This window comes from Camelus bactrianus, chromosome 16 (genome assembly GCF_048773025.1).
Source record: "Camelus bactrianus isolate YW-2024 breed Bactrian camel chromosome 16, ASM4877302v1, whole genome shotgun sequence".
Lineage (NCBI taxonomy): Eukaryota > Metazoa > Chordata > Mammalia > Artiodactyla > Camelidae > Camelus > Camelus bactrianus.
The window spans coordinates 30,134,814-30,152,372 of NC_133554.1; the positions used below are offsets into that span (position 1 = coordinate 30,134,814).

At 39.4% G+C, this 17,559-nt stretch overlaps 1 protein-coding gene across 2 annotated transcripts; it reads left to right on the forward strand.

Moving 5' to 3' along the window:
• Positions 1-7,491: 7,491 nt before the first annotated feature.
• KRTAP4-1 (keratin associated protein 4-1) lies at positions 7,492-12,017 on the forward strand. 2 transcript variants are annotated; one of them, XM_074342824.1, is made up of 2 exons: positions 7,492-7,726; positions 10,975-12,017. In XM_074342824.1, exons 1-2 carry the CDS (start codon positions 7,510-7,512, stop codon positions 11,430-11,432), a joined length of 675 nt encoding a protein of 224 aa, XP_074198925.1. In that variant the 5' UTR covers positions 7,492-7,509; the 3' UTR covers positions 11,433-12,017. The 2 variants fall into 2 exon arrangements, with proteins under 2 accessions (XP_074198925.1, XP_074198924.1); XM_074342823.1 differs by lacking the exon at positions 7,492-7,726 and having other exon boundaries at positions 10,869-11,996.
• Positions 12,018-17,559: the final 5,542 nt, after the last annotated feature.

The following is a 17,559-nucleotide window of genomic DNA, read 5'->3' on the forward strand; positions in this document are numbered from 1 at the left end:
ATAGCTCCTTTTTCTACTACCTTTTGAGCCCAGAAACTGTTGGTCTGTTGTAGTAAACATTCTATCTGGCATAAAGTGCAGCAACACGGATGGACTTGGAAGGCATTACGCTCAGTGAAATAATTCAAAGATAAATACCATATGATGTCACTTACGTGGTATCTCTAAAATACAACAAACTAGTGATTAAAACAAACAAGAAGAAGATTCACAGATGTAGAGGACAAGTGAATGGTTATCAGTTGGGGGGAGGGGCAACATGGGGGTAGGAGAGAAAAAAGGATTATTATGAGATTATATAAAATCATCTGTGTGAAACTTTTGAAAATTATAAAGCACCATAGAATTTGAAGAATTTCACTCAATAAAAATAAATCAATTAGAAAGCATTCTATCGGGCATAAAAGTTGCTGTTGGGGTTATCGACCAGTGACGTTTAATGTATTTCATGTTTATATAGTATAATCACATATGTTTTTTGCAGGAATCAAATGGAATTGTGCTGAGAATGATCACCAAGTATTCTATAGTCATTGAGATTGGCACTAAAGTCTGCTGTTGTCCCACATGGGTTGTAGCTTTTTATAAGTACTTTGGTTTGGATATTTCTGATTTGTAAATTTGAGGCTCACTTTTGTGAAGTTGGGCATACAGAGGTACATAAAAGACAAAATCTTAGATTGCCAAGGAGATGAAAGGGAAAAGGAACAATTCTCTACTAAAAGTAAGGGTGACAAACAGATTTGTTCCTGTGATATCACTTGATAATATATGAAAACACTAATCTGAAAAGATATGTGCACCCTTTTGTTCATGGTGGCATTCTTTACACTAGCCAAGAAACAACCTAAGTGCCCAACTATGATTGAATGGATAAAGAAGAAGACGTGGTTCACTCACACGCACACGCGCGCGCGCGCGCACACACACAGTGGAATACTATTCAGTCATAACAAAAGATGAAATCCTGCCATTTGCACCAACATGTATTGGCGGTATTTTGAGGGTATTTTCCTATGTGAAATAAATCAGACGGGGAGAGTCAAATTTTGTATGACTTCACTGATATGTGGAATACAACAAGCTATAATAAACATAAAGAAAGAAAGAGATAAGTAAATACGTAAGTAAATAAAAACATAAATAAGTGAACCAACCAAATCAAACAAACACAAACAGGTAGATACAGAGAAGAAAGTAGTGGTTATCAGAGGTGGGGGGCGGTAGGGAGACGGCAAAGTGGGTAAACGGGATTAACTTCATGTTGATGGAAACTAAATTTTTGGTGGTGAGCACATTGGAGGTATGCAGAAGGAGAACTATAATGTTGTACACACGAAAAGAAGAAAAGAACTGTGGCCCTTTCATGAAGGAATCTGCCTGTAAGCTGGCTCACCTAGTGAAAAGAAAAAAAAGAGAAAGAAAACACCTCCAGGTTACACCATGGGTGGGCACCGTATGTGAGACAGTAGTCGGAAAATAAAGAAATGTTTAAAGGATGATGACACAATATACATGGGAAACTGTTCATGGGGGGACTTAAATATATTCCCCCAATCAACAGGTAGCGGCTGGCAGACCTGGAAAGTGAATACTCTTCCATACGATTTTAATTCCCATAACAGGATTCTTCCACCATAGATAATTTATGGTTGAAGATAACATCTGAGGTGAACAGGTGCATGATCTATGAGGGAGCTTATACGGAAAATGGATAATTCAAACTAGAATCTTCTTACAACACTGGCACAGACCCAAGTAGTAAAAATGATAAGACATGTCCATACATTTCAAGAATATTTCATCCCACTAAGTCAGAATCTGGTAACATCTAGAACATTTAGAGAAAGCACTCTGTATTTATTTTAATGATTAAGATCTGGTTATCCTTGCCAGGGGCCGTGGGGAAAACGAGCATCTTAGAATTCATGCAGTTAACAGGGAAATGCTGTGCACAGTCAGAAGTGCATCCTATGAGGTGGGAAAACACTGGCCAGGATTAGAGTGAAAGGAGTATGATGTTGCAGCATGGGATATCAGGAAACAGGTTTATAATGAGAGGAAGAATTGCTCAGCAATGCTATTCTGACTATCTAACCATAAATGATCCCACTGAGCAAAAGATACAGGAGACCCAGGATGGACAGATGTTAACTTCATCAATCCTTATTCATGGGAGATGCCTGAAAATGAAATAAGCTGCCATGGAGGTAGGAAGTCACATCACTGGAGGTATCCAAGCAGTTGGCAGATGGAATATTGTATCTTTGATTGGCAGCCTCTGTGAGTGAAATCTACCAGGGGCTTCTAAGGATCCCTTCATCTATTGAATCACTGTGAGGTCCCTAAATCTTCAGTGTTGTTCAAGCACTATAGGTGATTTACTGCTGACATTGCTGTAATTCGCTCAAGTCCACAATCATTCAAAGGCATGACATTAAAAACAATAAAACATGGTACCATGAAATTATATTATCCATTACCTAGGCAAAAAGATCTCTTTCCGAAAAAGGTTTTTAAGTTTACCTTGAATATTTTACAAACCTATGAGGGCCTGAACTTGATTCTGCTGATTCAGTAATCTACTCTTATTTCTCTCTTATTTACATACAGGGGATGTCCACTTCTTGAGGCATAACAATTTACCCATCACTGTAATCTGATATGTTAATTTATTAATCACAATCATAACTGTAATAACTATAGTTTTATAGGCTTTTTATTTATAGGCTTTACAATTTTTTATTTATAGTCTTTTTTTACCAGATATTTTTCCATGCATGAATATCTAAAAGAGAGCTCAGTAGCAATCAGAAGATTATTTTGTGAGCAAAGAATTAGAAGAAGTATTTGGAATGATGAAAATTTGAGTAGCATCTTGCATTTATGTCAAACACGTGGTCTTTCCCAAAGGACTGGAAGACTCAGGTGCAGTGTCCCTCTCCCCTGTGCACTGCTTGGCTGTGCACTGCCAACTTTTGCACGTGAGCCTCTCCTGACTCTGAATTTCCGTGGTTTACTACCCCACTCGTATTTACAAACATGCATTCATTTTTCAAATCCTCCTCCAGGCTAGAGGAAATTCTGCTTGTCTTGACAAAGCCCTTTTTCTATAAAATACCTTTGCAAAAATTGGTTTTGCTCCTATATATGCCCTTTAGTTCAACTTTATAGACAGGCAATGCCATCAACTATAGTTGCTATAACTGTTCATGTAAAATTAATAAAAACAATCTATTGAGTAACTACTGGATATAGTAAGGGAGTTTGGTAACAAGATCAACATACATAAATTAATTGCTTTTATATACGTCAGGAACAGTGAAAGAATAAAAAATTTAAAGTATAGCCTATAATAGCATACAAAATAAAATAACTAGAAATAAATTTAATAGCAGTGGGAAAGACCTCTACAGAGAACAGTATAAACACTTTGGCCACACACTTCTACGAATAATTCTACTCATGGAATTTAATCCAACAGAGATGTTCATTTATTTTTAACAGGACAATTTTTATTAGTCCCAAATGGCAAACAGCCCACATGTATATCAACAGTATACAAATAAAATACGTCATATTCATTCAGTGAAGATGATACAGAGAGGGGGATGAATTTCCCATAGATAATTACATGGATGATACTCACAATATAAATTTTCATATTATTGAGAGAGATAATTTGAAACAAAAGGGGTTAAGTTCTATTTCTTAACCTGGTAATAGGGACATGGGTGTGTTCACTTTGAGATAATCTATCAAGTTGGACATTTTCTCACGTGAGAAGGGAAGAGAATTTGTGGGAGTCCGTATGAGTTTAGAAGGAACAACGCGTATGAGATGCACCTGTGTGTAAATCCTTACAGCAGGAAAGCTGTCCAATAACCCAAAGACACAACATGGGATGAAAAGTGGAAGAGGATTTATTTAGAAATGTGGGTAAGATTCCCTGCTTCTAGGGAGACACCTCAAAGTGATCATGAAAAGAAGAAAGCAGGGTACAAGAACCATGAATACATTGAACAAGAAATGTGATTATGAAGAGTATTATGAAGATATGTAGCAGAAACTAAAGAAAAAGTCATGAGGACCTTTTTCCTGAGTTACGTGTAGAGAAAAGGTAAAGATCATGATTTCAGAGTCAAAGCAGATACCAACACTCCCCGTGGAGGATGCAGGAAGCCAGCACAGACCACACACATAGGAAGAGAATCAGGAGGAAGTCCTCCGCACTCCATCAGGCTGATTCACAAGCTTTTAAACAGGCAGATGAGTAACAAAAATGTGGTAGTAGAATGCTGGCTTTCAGCAATGTTTGGAAGTGACATTTGTTCTAGAATGCCAAATCAGATGCTAAGAAGTTTGGTATGTGAGGTGGTGGTTCTTGGAGAGGTGATTAACAGCAGGAGGGCTGGCAGCAGCTGGACACACAGCTAGGGCGGCAGCAGGTGGTCTGACAGCAGACAGGGCGGCAGCAAGGCTGGCAGCAGCTGGATCCACAGCTCTGGGCCAGGCACCCAGGCAGGCAGCAGCACGTGGGCTGGTACCAGGTTCGGTGGCAGTACACGGGTGCACAGCTGGCTGGCTGGCAGCAGCTGGACCCACCGCAGTTTTGTCCGCAGCTGCTAGACTCACAGCAAGTGGACTGGCAGCAGGAAGGGCTGCAACAGCTGGTTACACAGGTGGGCTGGCAGCAGGTTTGTCCACAGCTGCTGGACTCACAGCAGGTGGGCTGGCAGCAGGTGGTCACACAAGTAGGTTTGCGGCAGGTGGTCCTGCAGCAGGTGGTCTGAGTAGCTTCATAGCAAGTTTGGGGGCAGCAAGGCTGGCAGCAGCTGGACTCACAGCAGGTGGGCTGGCAGCAGGTGGGCTGGCGGCAAGGGGAGCAGCATGAATGGGTCATGGTGTCAGTGGTGGAAGGTTGGCTTCTGAGCAGAGATAAATTTCTCAGAAACTGACATCGTCTTCTGTACAAGACCTTTTATACTGTGGTTCCCAAATTTAGGACCAATGGACAGAATCTTCCTTGTTGTTATTTATAACATTTTTTTCATGACCCATGGAAAATTGCCTAAGGAGGAAGTGCTCCCTAAGTATTATGAATCTCCTGAAAATAGAATTATTCTAATAGTTAATATTAAACTGTAAGAACTTGTTTCCAGAAATAAGACAGGCCACCAACATCCACAGCATCATTTAATTATGAATCATCATTTCTCAAGACAGAGTTCATCCTTTTGTCACCCATCAGTTCAGCATAATTTGGAGAAGAGTTCACAGCCATTCTCACTGTCTGTATTTTCCCTTGGCACTACTTCAATTGGGATTCACCTCTAAAGACAGGTGGAACAAAAGTAATGGATTCAAATCAGATTTTAACATGTTTGGAATTAAAACCATATTTTAAAAAGGTTTTCATCTGTGTCAGACAAAGTTGAACAATAGATAAATCTATTAGTAGCAAGCTACTCCACACAGGTATCTCATTTCCTGCAAAAGGGGACAGAACTGACTGTCCTAGACAGAAGCTTTTCCATGCCGAACCCGAAACCTGTTGACAGACCTGATAACAGTTCTGCTCTCGGGGACACTATATTTACATTTAGCAGCAAAGAGAAAAGTTGCAAAGCGGTTAATTTGATACTAAAATATTTTGCTTTGAATTGCAGTTTAGAATGAAGGCAGTGGGAGAGGGCAAAATGAGTAAGGGGGGGAGGCAACTGTATGAAGACCGAAACGAAACCTCTGATGGTGATCACATGGTAGTGGACACAGAAGTTGAAACATAGTATTGTATGTACAGGACTCATAATGTTATAAACCAACGAAAAGACACCATCACCAATAAGTGTATTAAAATGCAGGAACAAAAGGGACAGGAATGACTTCCTCACATGCATCAGAGGAGCAAAGCATAACATTTTGGATACTTAGCAATGTCTGTATTTGTAACCTTTTGAAAGAAAGGGCATTTTTCTTTAGTTGGTTGCACTGTGGCTCCTGATATGGCTTCATTTGCTCTGACTTAACTGGGGCTGTGAACTTCTTGGTCCCTCTGCTGCTGAGGTTTCCTGATCTTGGCTGCAAAGTTGGATAAACCCCGTTTGCAGATTCCAGCACATGGGTAATGGCATTGCTAATTCACTGTGTCAAATAATCTGCGGCTCTACTTTGAGGCAGAGCGGAATCAGAGCAGAAGGAAGGTGGGGTGGATAGCTTTCTCTTCTGTGTCTGTCCTGAGAATGGCTCTTAACAGAGTCAATAGGTGGTTACTTGCATGAAGGAGAACTCGTTCGCTAGTTTGAAAATGTGGGATAGCAGTAATTTGCACTAGGACTGAATCATTGGGATGTTGATTTGGAAAAGTGACAGAACAACCAATTCTATCTCGAACAAGATAAATTTAAGGCACGTGCCTTAAACCCAGTACATTTCTTAGCTTCTTCCTAAGTTACAAGTGTGCCCTGCTGATTTTGCCACCAGTCATTTTGCTATAGTTTATGGAGGTCTGATTTTTGGTGCATTAGCTTATCCATGTTTGTGACTATTTTAAGTACTGTCAACACAGTGGGGAGGGTATAGCTCAGTGGCAGAGTGTATGCTTAGCATGCGTGAGGTCCTGGGTTCAAATCCAGTACCTCCATTAAAAAACCAAATAAATTACAAAAAACCTAATTACCTCTCCCCTGTTTAAAAAAAAAAAGTATTATTGACATAGAAGGAATTGTGTCTCTGTGTCTCTTTTATTTTTATTTTTTTCATTGTTTTAAATTGAAGTATAGTTGATTTACAATATTGTGTTAATTTCTGGCGTACAGCATAGTGACTCATTTAGAGATATTCATATTCATTTCCATATCTTTTTTATTATAGGCCACTACAAGGTATTGAATATAGTTTCCTGTGTTATACAGTAGGAAATTGTCGTTTATCTACTTTATATATAATAGTTAGTATCTATAAATCCTGAACTCCCAATTTATCGTTGCCAACCCCTTTCCCCCTGGTAATCATGTTTGTTTTCTATGTTTGTGAGTCTTTCTCTGTTTTGTAAATATGTTCACTTGTGTCCTTTTTTTTAAGATTCCACATATAAGTGGTATTGTATGGTATTTTTCTTTACCTTTCTGGCTTACCATGTCTCTTTTAGATGCAAGAAGTTAAACGATTGTCAGGCCAAAGAATATCAAATGACACACTTTGAAAAGTGTAAGAGGTAATAGATGAGATGATGCTGAAACAAAAGAGAAAGGCAAATAATGCTTTTTAGGGAGAGAGAAATGATTAGATATATGTAAGCACCCGTTTTAAATACCAAAGCTAACCAGATGCCACAATCAGAATGTCTGATAATTTCTCTTTAAACATGACAAACAGCAAGTAGAAAATAATCTTGGACTTGATGATAACAGCTTCTCAGCAAAGTATGAAACAGGATTTGGGAGAAGACTTCCATTTGAGAACCTCCCTTTCCTGGAAACCCACCCAGAACCTCCACCCTATGACACCATGGTCAGCGCCTGCTGTGGCTCCGTCTGCTCTGACCAGGGCTGTGGCCAAGGCCTCTGCCAGGAGACCTGCTGCCGCCCCAGCTGCTGCCAGACCACCTGCTGCAGGACCACGTGCTACCGCCCCAGGTGCTGTGAGTCCAGCTGCTGCAGACCCCAGTGCTGCCAGCCCGTGTGCTGCCAGTCCATCTGCTGTTACCCCAGGTGCTGCATCTCCAGCTTCTGCCACCCCAGGTGCTGTGAGTCCAGCTGCTGCGCCCCATCTGCTGTGGATCCTCTTTTTGCTGAACTTCATTCCTCACCACCAGCCCCGAGCCAACCACCATCATCCCAGTGTATCAGTCTTGTTCTCATTTCCTTTGTCCATAGCACCTGGCCTTGTTTTCATCTGTCACTATGTTTATTCATCCCATTGGCTATGCCGCCAAGCAACTGTTTAAGAAGCAACAATTTAAACTAAACACCACACAGAACCTCCAAATTCTGTGCCTATTACCGTGGCATTCGGTCAGATGCCCAAACGCCTACCCTAGTTCATGGGAACAGGCTCCTAATCCTATGATTGCTGCACATGGCTTGGCCTTCATGATGACTTATGTGTGTTAGGATAACTACGTCTCAATAAATACTTGGTATCAGAAACACTTGTGGCTCTTAATTATTTTTTAGTGCTGATTATGAACTGGAGATACGTTTGTGTTTCTGTCATGTGAACAAAGAAAACTGATTTTGCTTATCAATCAAAGCCTATATGAGAGAAAAGGCCAAATGATGATTTTTCCCCCAAAGCAGATTGCCCACCTTGCCTGCCATCAAGTTTGTTGAGAGAAAACAAGAATTTCCTTTTTACTACAACTGGACTATGGACCACCTAGCAAGGTCCTTGTACTGCTGGGTTCTGGGAAGCACGTCGGTTGAATGAGACTTCGTTCTCATCACCATGTAACTCATAATGAAATCTTGGATTTAATAGGAAAACATATGTCAGGTAGAACATGTTGATAATATTGGTGAGAAAGAGAAATCATTCTGTGGAAAAATACAAAGGTTGATTCCTGGAAATAAAATGTGTCAAGTCTGGAAATTCAAGGGAAGGTGTATAGTTCACAAACCACCTAAGACAAGACAAAGTGATGGAGAGGCTCAGATGAAAGCAGCATGTTTATATTTTTATAATGTAATTACCATTTTAAAAGTACCAAAACATACATTATAGTCATTCTAAGGAGGAGGGCTATCTCCTTGCTGTCTTCCTGCTTTCGGACAGAAGACCAACCATCTCTAAACAAACAAATGACCACAAAACTGTGGCCCACTTGGATCAAAATCCTATAATACCTGTCCTTGTCTTGACCTTGATTGTGACTTCTCACTGATACATTAATTTATGGCTTCATAAATATTTTAGCTTTCTTGTCATAAGCACTTTGAGCTACATAGAAACTAAGTGCAAAATAACTGTTATATACAGGGGAAAATGATGAAACCACAATCATAGCAGAAATTTTAACACATTGTTTAGATAGTGGTCATTTGAAGGAGAACAATAAACAAGGAAATAGAAAATGTGAGTAGGACCATTATCAACTTAGATGTAATTGATATTTATAAGTAATCTTATGCCTGACAGACTGTTTTCATAATTTTCATACATATCCAGAATATTCATAAAACATTTAGGTACAAAGAAAATCTTACAGCAGAATGACATAAGCCTTTGTCTCCTACCTAAATGCAATGAAATCAGACTTCAGTAACTGAAAAAACAGCACAACCAAACATATTTTTTACAGCTTTGCTTCCTTCCTTCCTTTCTTTTCTCCTTGCTGAAAAATGTTGTCTAAAAGGCAAGCTAGAGGGGGAAGCTCAAGTGGTAGAGTGCATTCTCAGCACCCAAGAGGTCCCAGGTTCAATCCCTGGTACCTCCTCCAAGCTGAAATCAACGAAGAAACCTAATCACCTCCCACTCAGAAAAAAAGACAAAGAAAAAAGCTTCATTAAAAGGCAAGCTGATGTTTGTATGGGAGAGGGATGATCTGTTTTGCCTTAAAAGTGTGCTTCATTTCTTTTTTTTTAAATAACTTAAAAGTTGTGGGAAAATTGCAAGAATAGTTCAAACAGTGTTCTTCATGACATGATGCTCTGTCACTGAACGCTGGTGTGTGTTCCTGACATCAAACACATTCTCCTCTGTAGCCGTAACACAGTTCAGTCTCAGACTTTTGCCTCTTAAAAACAGTGCTGCAAAGAGCATCTTGAGTGTATGTCTTGGGGCACCTGTATATGTTTACCTGTTGAATACGCTTCTAGAAGTGAAATTGCTTAGTCAAAGGACAGGCGTATTTACAAATCTTACTGATACTGTTAAATTACCTTATAAAGAATTTGCCCCAGTTTAGACCCTTGCCATTCTGTATATGAGAATCTCTCCAATTTATCAGAGTTAAAAAAATTAGATATTGTATATTTGTCATTCCAAACTATTCACTGCTCTATCCCCAGAGCCTAGGGTGGGAGTTGGCACACAGTAGGTGTTCCATAGTTGGTTTGATGAACAGATAAATTGTTTAATTAAAATTTTTAAAATTATAAATGAGACTGAACATCTTTTAAAAACTTAAAAGGTATTTGTATTTCTTTTTTAGTGAAATGACTGTTAATATCCTTCACTCAATTTTCTATTTGGCTGTTGGCCTTTTTTAAAAATTAGGCGTATAAGAGGTATTCATACATTAGAAAAAATTAGGTCTTTTTCTGTTATATTGGTTAAGGCATTTGTTATTTATTCCCAGTTTGCCCTTTGGTAGCCTTTTGATTTTGTTTAAAGCTTAAAAAACTAATTAGCATGAACACTTTTCTGCTGTAAAATTTTTTAATCTTTTCCTTTATTGCCATTAAATTTTCTGTCTCAGAAAAGCCTCTCCACTTCAAATGTTTTAAGAAAAATTCTTCCAAGTGTTCTCCCAGTACGTTCACAGTTTATTTTCCCCAAAAGAGTCTTTAGAAAACAAAACCTACTGTCTCACTGAGGAATGGTGTAATACACAAAGCTTTAATGTTGACACATTGAGTGTTGGGTTTCAAGTGATGTATCACATGACAACCAATTTGATAGAGCATCTGCAGAGTCTTTGAAATTAGATGATACACATAAGAAAGAAGACGAGAGGTGAGTGAGGAGGAAAGGCTGAATTGGAAGAACCATAACACAGAGACAAGAAAAATGCATTCTACCTAACAAATAACTAATTTGATAATTGCCTATCTATTAACATAAATAATAACAAGGAAATGATGATGCAGTGACAGCAGCTCTTCAGCAGGATATAAAGGGAGCTGTGGGCCAAGAAGACTCCCAAACTCAAGAACCTCACTCTCCTGGAAACCCACCCAGAACCTCCACCCTCTGACACCATGGTCAGCTCCTGCTGTGGCTCCATCTGCTCTGACCAGGGCTGTGGCCAAGGCCTCTGTCAGGAGACCTGCTGCCGCCCCAGCTGCTGCCAGACCACCTGCTGCAGGACCACCTGCTGCCACCCCAGCTGTGGTGTGTCCAGCTGCTGCCGCCCCGTCTGCTGCCGGACCACCTGCCACCCCAGCTGTGGTGTGTCCAGCTGCTGCCGCCCCGTCTGCTGCCGGACCACCTGCCGCCCCAGCTGTGGTGTGTCCAGCTGCTGCCGCCCCGTCTGCTGCCGGACCACCTGCCGCCCCAGCTGTGGTGTGTCCAGCTGCTGCCGCCCCGTCTGCTGCCGGACCACCTGCCGCCCCAGCTGTGGTGTGTCCAGCTGCTGCCGCCCCGTCTGCTGCCGGACCACCTGCCGCCCCAGCTGTGGTGTGTCCAGCTGCTGCCGCCCCATCTGCTGCCAGACCACCTGCCACCGTACAACTTGCTGCCACTCCAGCTGCGGTAGATCCTCCTGCTGAACTCATATCTGACTATCAACCATGAGCCAGCCACCATCACATCAGTGTGAAAGTGTCATTCATTCTAACTTTTCCATGTTTTAAATGACCACCAAGTTTATTATCCTGTGACACTACCAAGCCACTGGAGAAAGAGCCTCCATCTGGATGCAGTACCACCCCTGCTTCCCAGAAATCTCTTTCCTTCATTCAGCCTCACATGCACTATGCTGTTCGATCAAACCCCCAAGTCTCTGGCTGTTACACTTGCCTTGACCTTCATAATTGCATGTTAACTATTTCTCAATAATACTATCTTGATATCATAAATTTGTGTATCCTTCTTTACTTATTTCTGAGAGCTGATTTTCAGTTTATTTTCTAGCATTCTTTCTCTCAAGATAAAGAAAAGTGTGGATTTCTGTGGCCAGGAAAGAAAATAGATTTTTCAAATGTTACCTAATGCCTATATTATAGAAAGGACTTTATATATGTATGTTTTTTCAAAATAAGATAACTCACCTTACCTAATAAACAATGGTTTTTTTATCCAGTCTGTAAAATGATTAATCACCTGGCATGTTCATTGCACCATTGGGCTTTGGGGAGCATTCCAACCTACGTGAGGCACAGTTGTTTCCTGCCAGGAGCTCACAAGCCAGTCTTGGAGATAAGAGAATCTTCCAAGACAGGTAGAACACGTTGGGTGATATTGATCAAAAGGGTGAAATTTCTGTCTTGGAGAAGGGTAATATAGAAGGAATAATTTTGATAGATGAATTAAGTCAATACACTTAGGGGAAATCTGCAAGTCATGAAGCCACAAGATAAAAAGGAGGTGGAGACAGGAAAATGTTTACATTCTTTTGATGACAATAGTGGCATGAACCAAAGAATCAGTTGTCATTGACCAAATGTGGCAAAGACTGAACCTCACTAGAGTCCCCTAACCTCCTTTTTCTTAGTGACGCCATACCGAAAAAGTCATAAGCAAATGAGGAGGCTATCGGTCAGAGGTGGAGCATCTGTGGATAAGTAAGCACCCCTTTGGGGAAGTTCCAGGGGTGAGTTGGGGAAGGGTCTGAATGGGGGACAAAGATGAGGTCATCAAAGAAAGAACTTAGGTTGTGCTTGAAAGCTTGCACTGAGCCTGCACTCTTGGGATTTTCTTAGATACTGTGAATCTCTTGTACCTCAGGCACACTTGGTCACATTCAGGTAAAAAAACCAAATGTCTCCTGCAGTCACATTGCTGCACCTGTCCTGTCTGATGCCACTTCCACATGAAAAGAAAGTTACTTGAGTAGGAGCAAAAGAAATGAGACAACAGAATAAAGCAATTAGCGTAAGAAAGGAACCAAGAAAACATTATAGACATTCTAAAATGGAGAAATCATAGCCTTTTTAGTGATGATCATAATAATGAAGGATCATAAGATATGAACAGGAGTGCAATAAACAGCATGCCAGGCACTTCAAGTTGAAGCACGGATGCTGTAGAAAACTACCGAGAGTGATCAGTGAGCATGCAGCTCACAGGCGGGACAGGAGGAAGTTAAGGCTAGAATTACTGGTCAACTTCTAATGTTGACGGGCTTGATTGCCATCGTGATGTGTTTATACTTAGAACTGTCAAAATTGTCTGTGATGGGCAAAGAAAATTGTCAAGACATATTCTCCATTCCAGCTCCACTCCATCCACGTTGCAGTGTTTTCATTGGCCTCTCAACCATGGCAAGCGTGTTTCAGATTCATGGTCTCACCCAATGTTGTCTGGCACTAAGGAAGCCATCTATCTGACTGTTTCATCTCTGTTCTTTAAGCAACTACCGAATGTTAACTTCCTTTGTCTTTGAGGGAATTTCCATTTCATAACCAAATAATATCAATGGGCCCAAGGATGGGGGATATTGGTTCTAAACAAGGTATAGTTGAAAAAGGAAAAAAAAATGAAAAATTAAACATCACTTTAAGGTATCAATAGAGCAATGTGGCATTAGTATCATAAATAAAATCACACCCTTAAACTCAGGATTTTATTATTAGTCATTTATCTGAAGACAACCATTGCTCTCACTAAGATTCTCAATGCAGCATTCTTCTCTTATTAACACATGTGACAACGCACACATGTCTGTTTTGAGTAATGACTGAGAAATCTGTTAGAGCAAACTCAGGAGATTGTGATTTTGTTCCTTTATTTCTAACATAGTAAATAAAAAACTCTGTTGTTTCATTTATTTTTTATTTTCATTCCATTACTCTTTGTGTCAATTGCATCCATAAAGATACAGAACATTTCCGGCCCCACAAAGATTGCCAGTGATGCCGTTTTATAGCCACACCCATTTCCCTCTCCCCCCACCTCCTCCTTAATCTTTAGCAACCACTGATGTGTTCTATGTTTCTATACTTTGGCCATTTTGAGAAGTTCACATCAATGAAAACATAGGGTACGTAACTTTTCGGGATTGCCATTTTTCACTCAAAATAATTTTCTGTTGAGTCATCCAGGTTGTTGAGCATATTGATAGTTCCTTCTCTTCTATTGCTGAGAAGTTTTGATAGGATGAGTGTGGCCATTTGCTCAGACACTCACCCACTGAAGAACATCCGGGTTGTTTTCATTCTTTGGCTATTTTGATTAAAATTGCTGTAAACATTCATGAACACAATGTGTGAACTTATTATTATGTGAACAAAAATCTTCATTTCTCTGGTATAAATGTGTTGATGAAAATTCAATTAGCAATCAAGTTAAGAAGTAAAAAGAGAATTTTATTCCAGCCAAACTGAGGATTTTAATGTGGGAGACAGAAGCTCTGAGAATTGTTCCACCTGTTAGAAGTTAAAAGCACAGTTTTATGTATTTTCGAGACAAAGGATCATACATCAAAATGACACACTGACATTTTACATAAACTTCACCAAAGAGATACAGTTCAGATAAGCACATAGAAAGAGAGCAGCCAGTCACCACGATCCCCTACAGAGCTTTTAAGAAGCTACGTTGCTAGTGTGATCTTTGAGGCTGGTCGAGCAGGCATTCCCACCGTGAATGGGCAAAGAGGAGGTCTGGTTAACGCAGATGCATATTGCACACTAAAGGGGGGAGGGAAGAGGCTTGAATGGTTAGAGAGGGAGAATTTTATGCTTAAATTTTCTTGCCCTGACTTAAAATACAAATTTCATTTTATCATATGGTAGTGGCATGTTTAGATTTTTTCAGAAACTGCCAAACAATGTTTTTGAGAATGGTTATATTATTTTATATTCCTATCAGCACTGTATGAGTGATACAGTTTCTCCATGTCCTCACCAGCATTTGGTATAGCCTATTTTTACTTTTAGTCACTATGATGGGTATACAGTGATAGCTCATTATGGATCTATTAATTGCATTTCCCCAATGGCTAATGGTATTGGACACCTTTTCATGTGCTTATTTGTCATCTATACATCTCCTTCAGTGAAATGTCTCTTCTTTTGTCCATGCTCACCAGCATCATTGCTTTTTTTTTTTTAACTACTGAATTTGAGAGTTCTTCATATAGTCTAGATACCAGTCTTTTGTCACATACGTGGTTTGCAAATATTTCTCCCCTTCTGTAGCTTGTCTTTTCATCCTCTTAACAGTGTCTCTTGCAGAGCAAAGTTTTAAATTTTCGATTTACCAGCTTTTCCTTTTATGGATTGTACTTTCGGTGACAATAGTAAGAACTCTTTGCCTAGTCCAAGATCCCAGAGATTTTCTCCTCTGTTTTGTCCTGAAAGTTTTCATCATTTTACTTTTAAGTTCATGATACAATTTTGAGTTAATTTTTAAAAAATAAGATATGAGACTTAGGTTGAGGTTTTCTCTTTTTTTCCTTCCTTTTTTTTGCCTGCAGATGTCTGCTTGTTCCTTTGTTAAAAAATTAATTGGGCATATTTATGTGGGCTTATCTGAGTCATCTTTTACTTGGAGATTTTTCCCACTTCATATTTTTAATACCTAATGTATTTATTCTTACTTTTTAAAGAATTTTATTGAGATGTAATTCACAAACAATTTAACTCACCCATTTAAAAATATACAATTCAATGTTTCTAGCATCTAAACAGGATTGTGCAACCATTACTACATTTAATTTAGAATATCTTGGTGCCCAGAAAGGAAACTTCATATCCATTTAGCAGTCACTCTCAATCCCCCCACGCTCTGTCTCAGCTGTAGGCAACCACTGATCAGTCCCTAGATTTGCGTCTCCAGAACTTGCACATACATGGTAATATGTAATATGTGGCTTTTTGTGAATGACCTCCTATACTTAGTGTATTGCTTTCAAGGTTTGTCTACATCGTATCATGAGTCAGTACTTCATTCCTTTTTATTGACTAATAATATTCTATTTATGGATACACTACATTTTGTTTATCCAGCCATCAGTTGATGGACATTTAGGTTGTTTCCACTTTTTGGATATTATTTTTAATGCTGCTATGAATGTATTCAACTTTTCATTGAACTATATTTTCATTTCCCTTGGATATATATCCAGGGGTGGAATTGTTGAGTCTTTATGCATGGTAATTCTGTGCTTCAATTTCTGAGAAATTTCCAAACTATTTTCCAAAGCAGTGTACCATTTTATAATCCCATCAGCAACGTGTAAGGGCTCCAATTTCTGCACATTCTTGCCAACAATTGTTATTATCTGTCTTTTAGCTTAAAGCCATCCTAGTGGGCATAAAGTGATACCACATTGTGGTTTTGATTTGCATTTCCCTAATGAATAATGATGTTGAGCACCTTTTCATAGACTTACAGGCTAATTTGTGCATCATCTTTGGACACATGTCTAATCAAATCTGTAGTTCACTTTTAACTGGGTTATTTTTCTTTTAATTATTGAGTTGCATGGATGTTTAATATATCCGGGATACAAGTCCATTTCTCTATAACCCCTCTTTATTTCCTTCTGTTGTATTAAGTGGTTATTTTCTAATATAACATTTTAATTACTATAATGAAGTGTGTGTGTGTGTGTGTGTGTGTGTGTGTGTGTGTGTATTAGATGTGTTTAAATGCTAGGGCTTAAAATATATACCAATTTGTCAGAATGTACTTCAGATTGATATCGATTTTGTTTCAGTAAAATAGAGAAAATTTTTCTTATATAACTCCACTTCATGCTCCTTTCTTGTGCTATTATTACACATATTATGTATATATATATTACAAATCAAGCAATACATTATTAATATCATTTCTTTATATAATGTTATGCCTTTTAAACAAGCTGAGCAAACAAAGAAGAGCAAGTATGTATTTTGGACTTATAGTAACTTTTTTGGGGAGAAATTTTAAGATGTACTCTCTTAGCAACTTTCAAATCCACAATACAGTGTTACTAAACTTAGTTAATCATATTATTTAACCTTTCTGGTTCTCTTCATTTCTTCTCAAAGATTCAAGTTACCATCTGATGTCACTTTTCTCCAATCCAGCTTTGCTCCATCTGCTTCCTCTGTGCTGGTATTGTCAAATGTGTTACATATCCCGTTGTTATAGGCACAATTATTTTGTACGTTGTCTTATGCAATTGCTTTTAAATCAGTTTAGAGAAGAAATCAGAAGAAATACGCAATTATATACAATTATCCGGCACAGCCTTCCTGACCACCAGAGTTGACTATGATCCTGGGAGTCCTCTTCTTTGGCTGCCTTTCCCTCTGATTATCTCTAATAAACTTATAGCTACTCTGCCATTTGCTTGTACCAAGTAGTTACCAGCCTTATTTTCACTCTCCACCAAGATCTCCACTGTTTTTGACAATACCCTTGGGCATAGAGTTCTCCAAGCTCTGCTCCAAATAAAGCCAATCTTCTCAGGTAGAGCTGAAAAACGATTAGTCCTTAAGACCTGCCCTTCCATCTGGGCAGAGTCTCTGTGCCAGTGCACTGGGACTAGGGAAGGGACTCACTTTTACCAAAGTGACCCCCCCCACCCTGCTAGGTGGGCTCCCTCTCATCATCTCAGCTTAGCCCTCCCAGTGTGGAAGCTCTTCTCTGTGAGATGGGATGTGGGTGATGAGACCATCTTCACAAAGAGCAAGTAGGCTTGACTGAGTGTGATTAGGGAGGTCCTAAGTATTATCAGTCCTT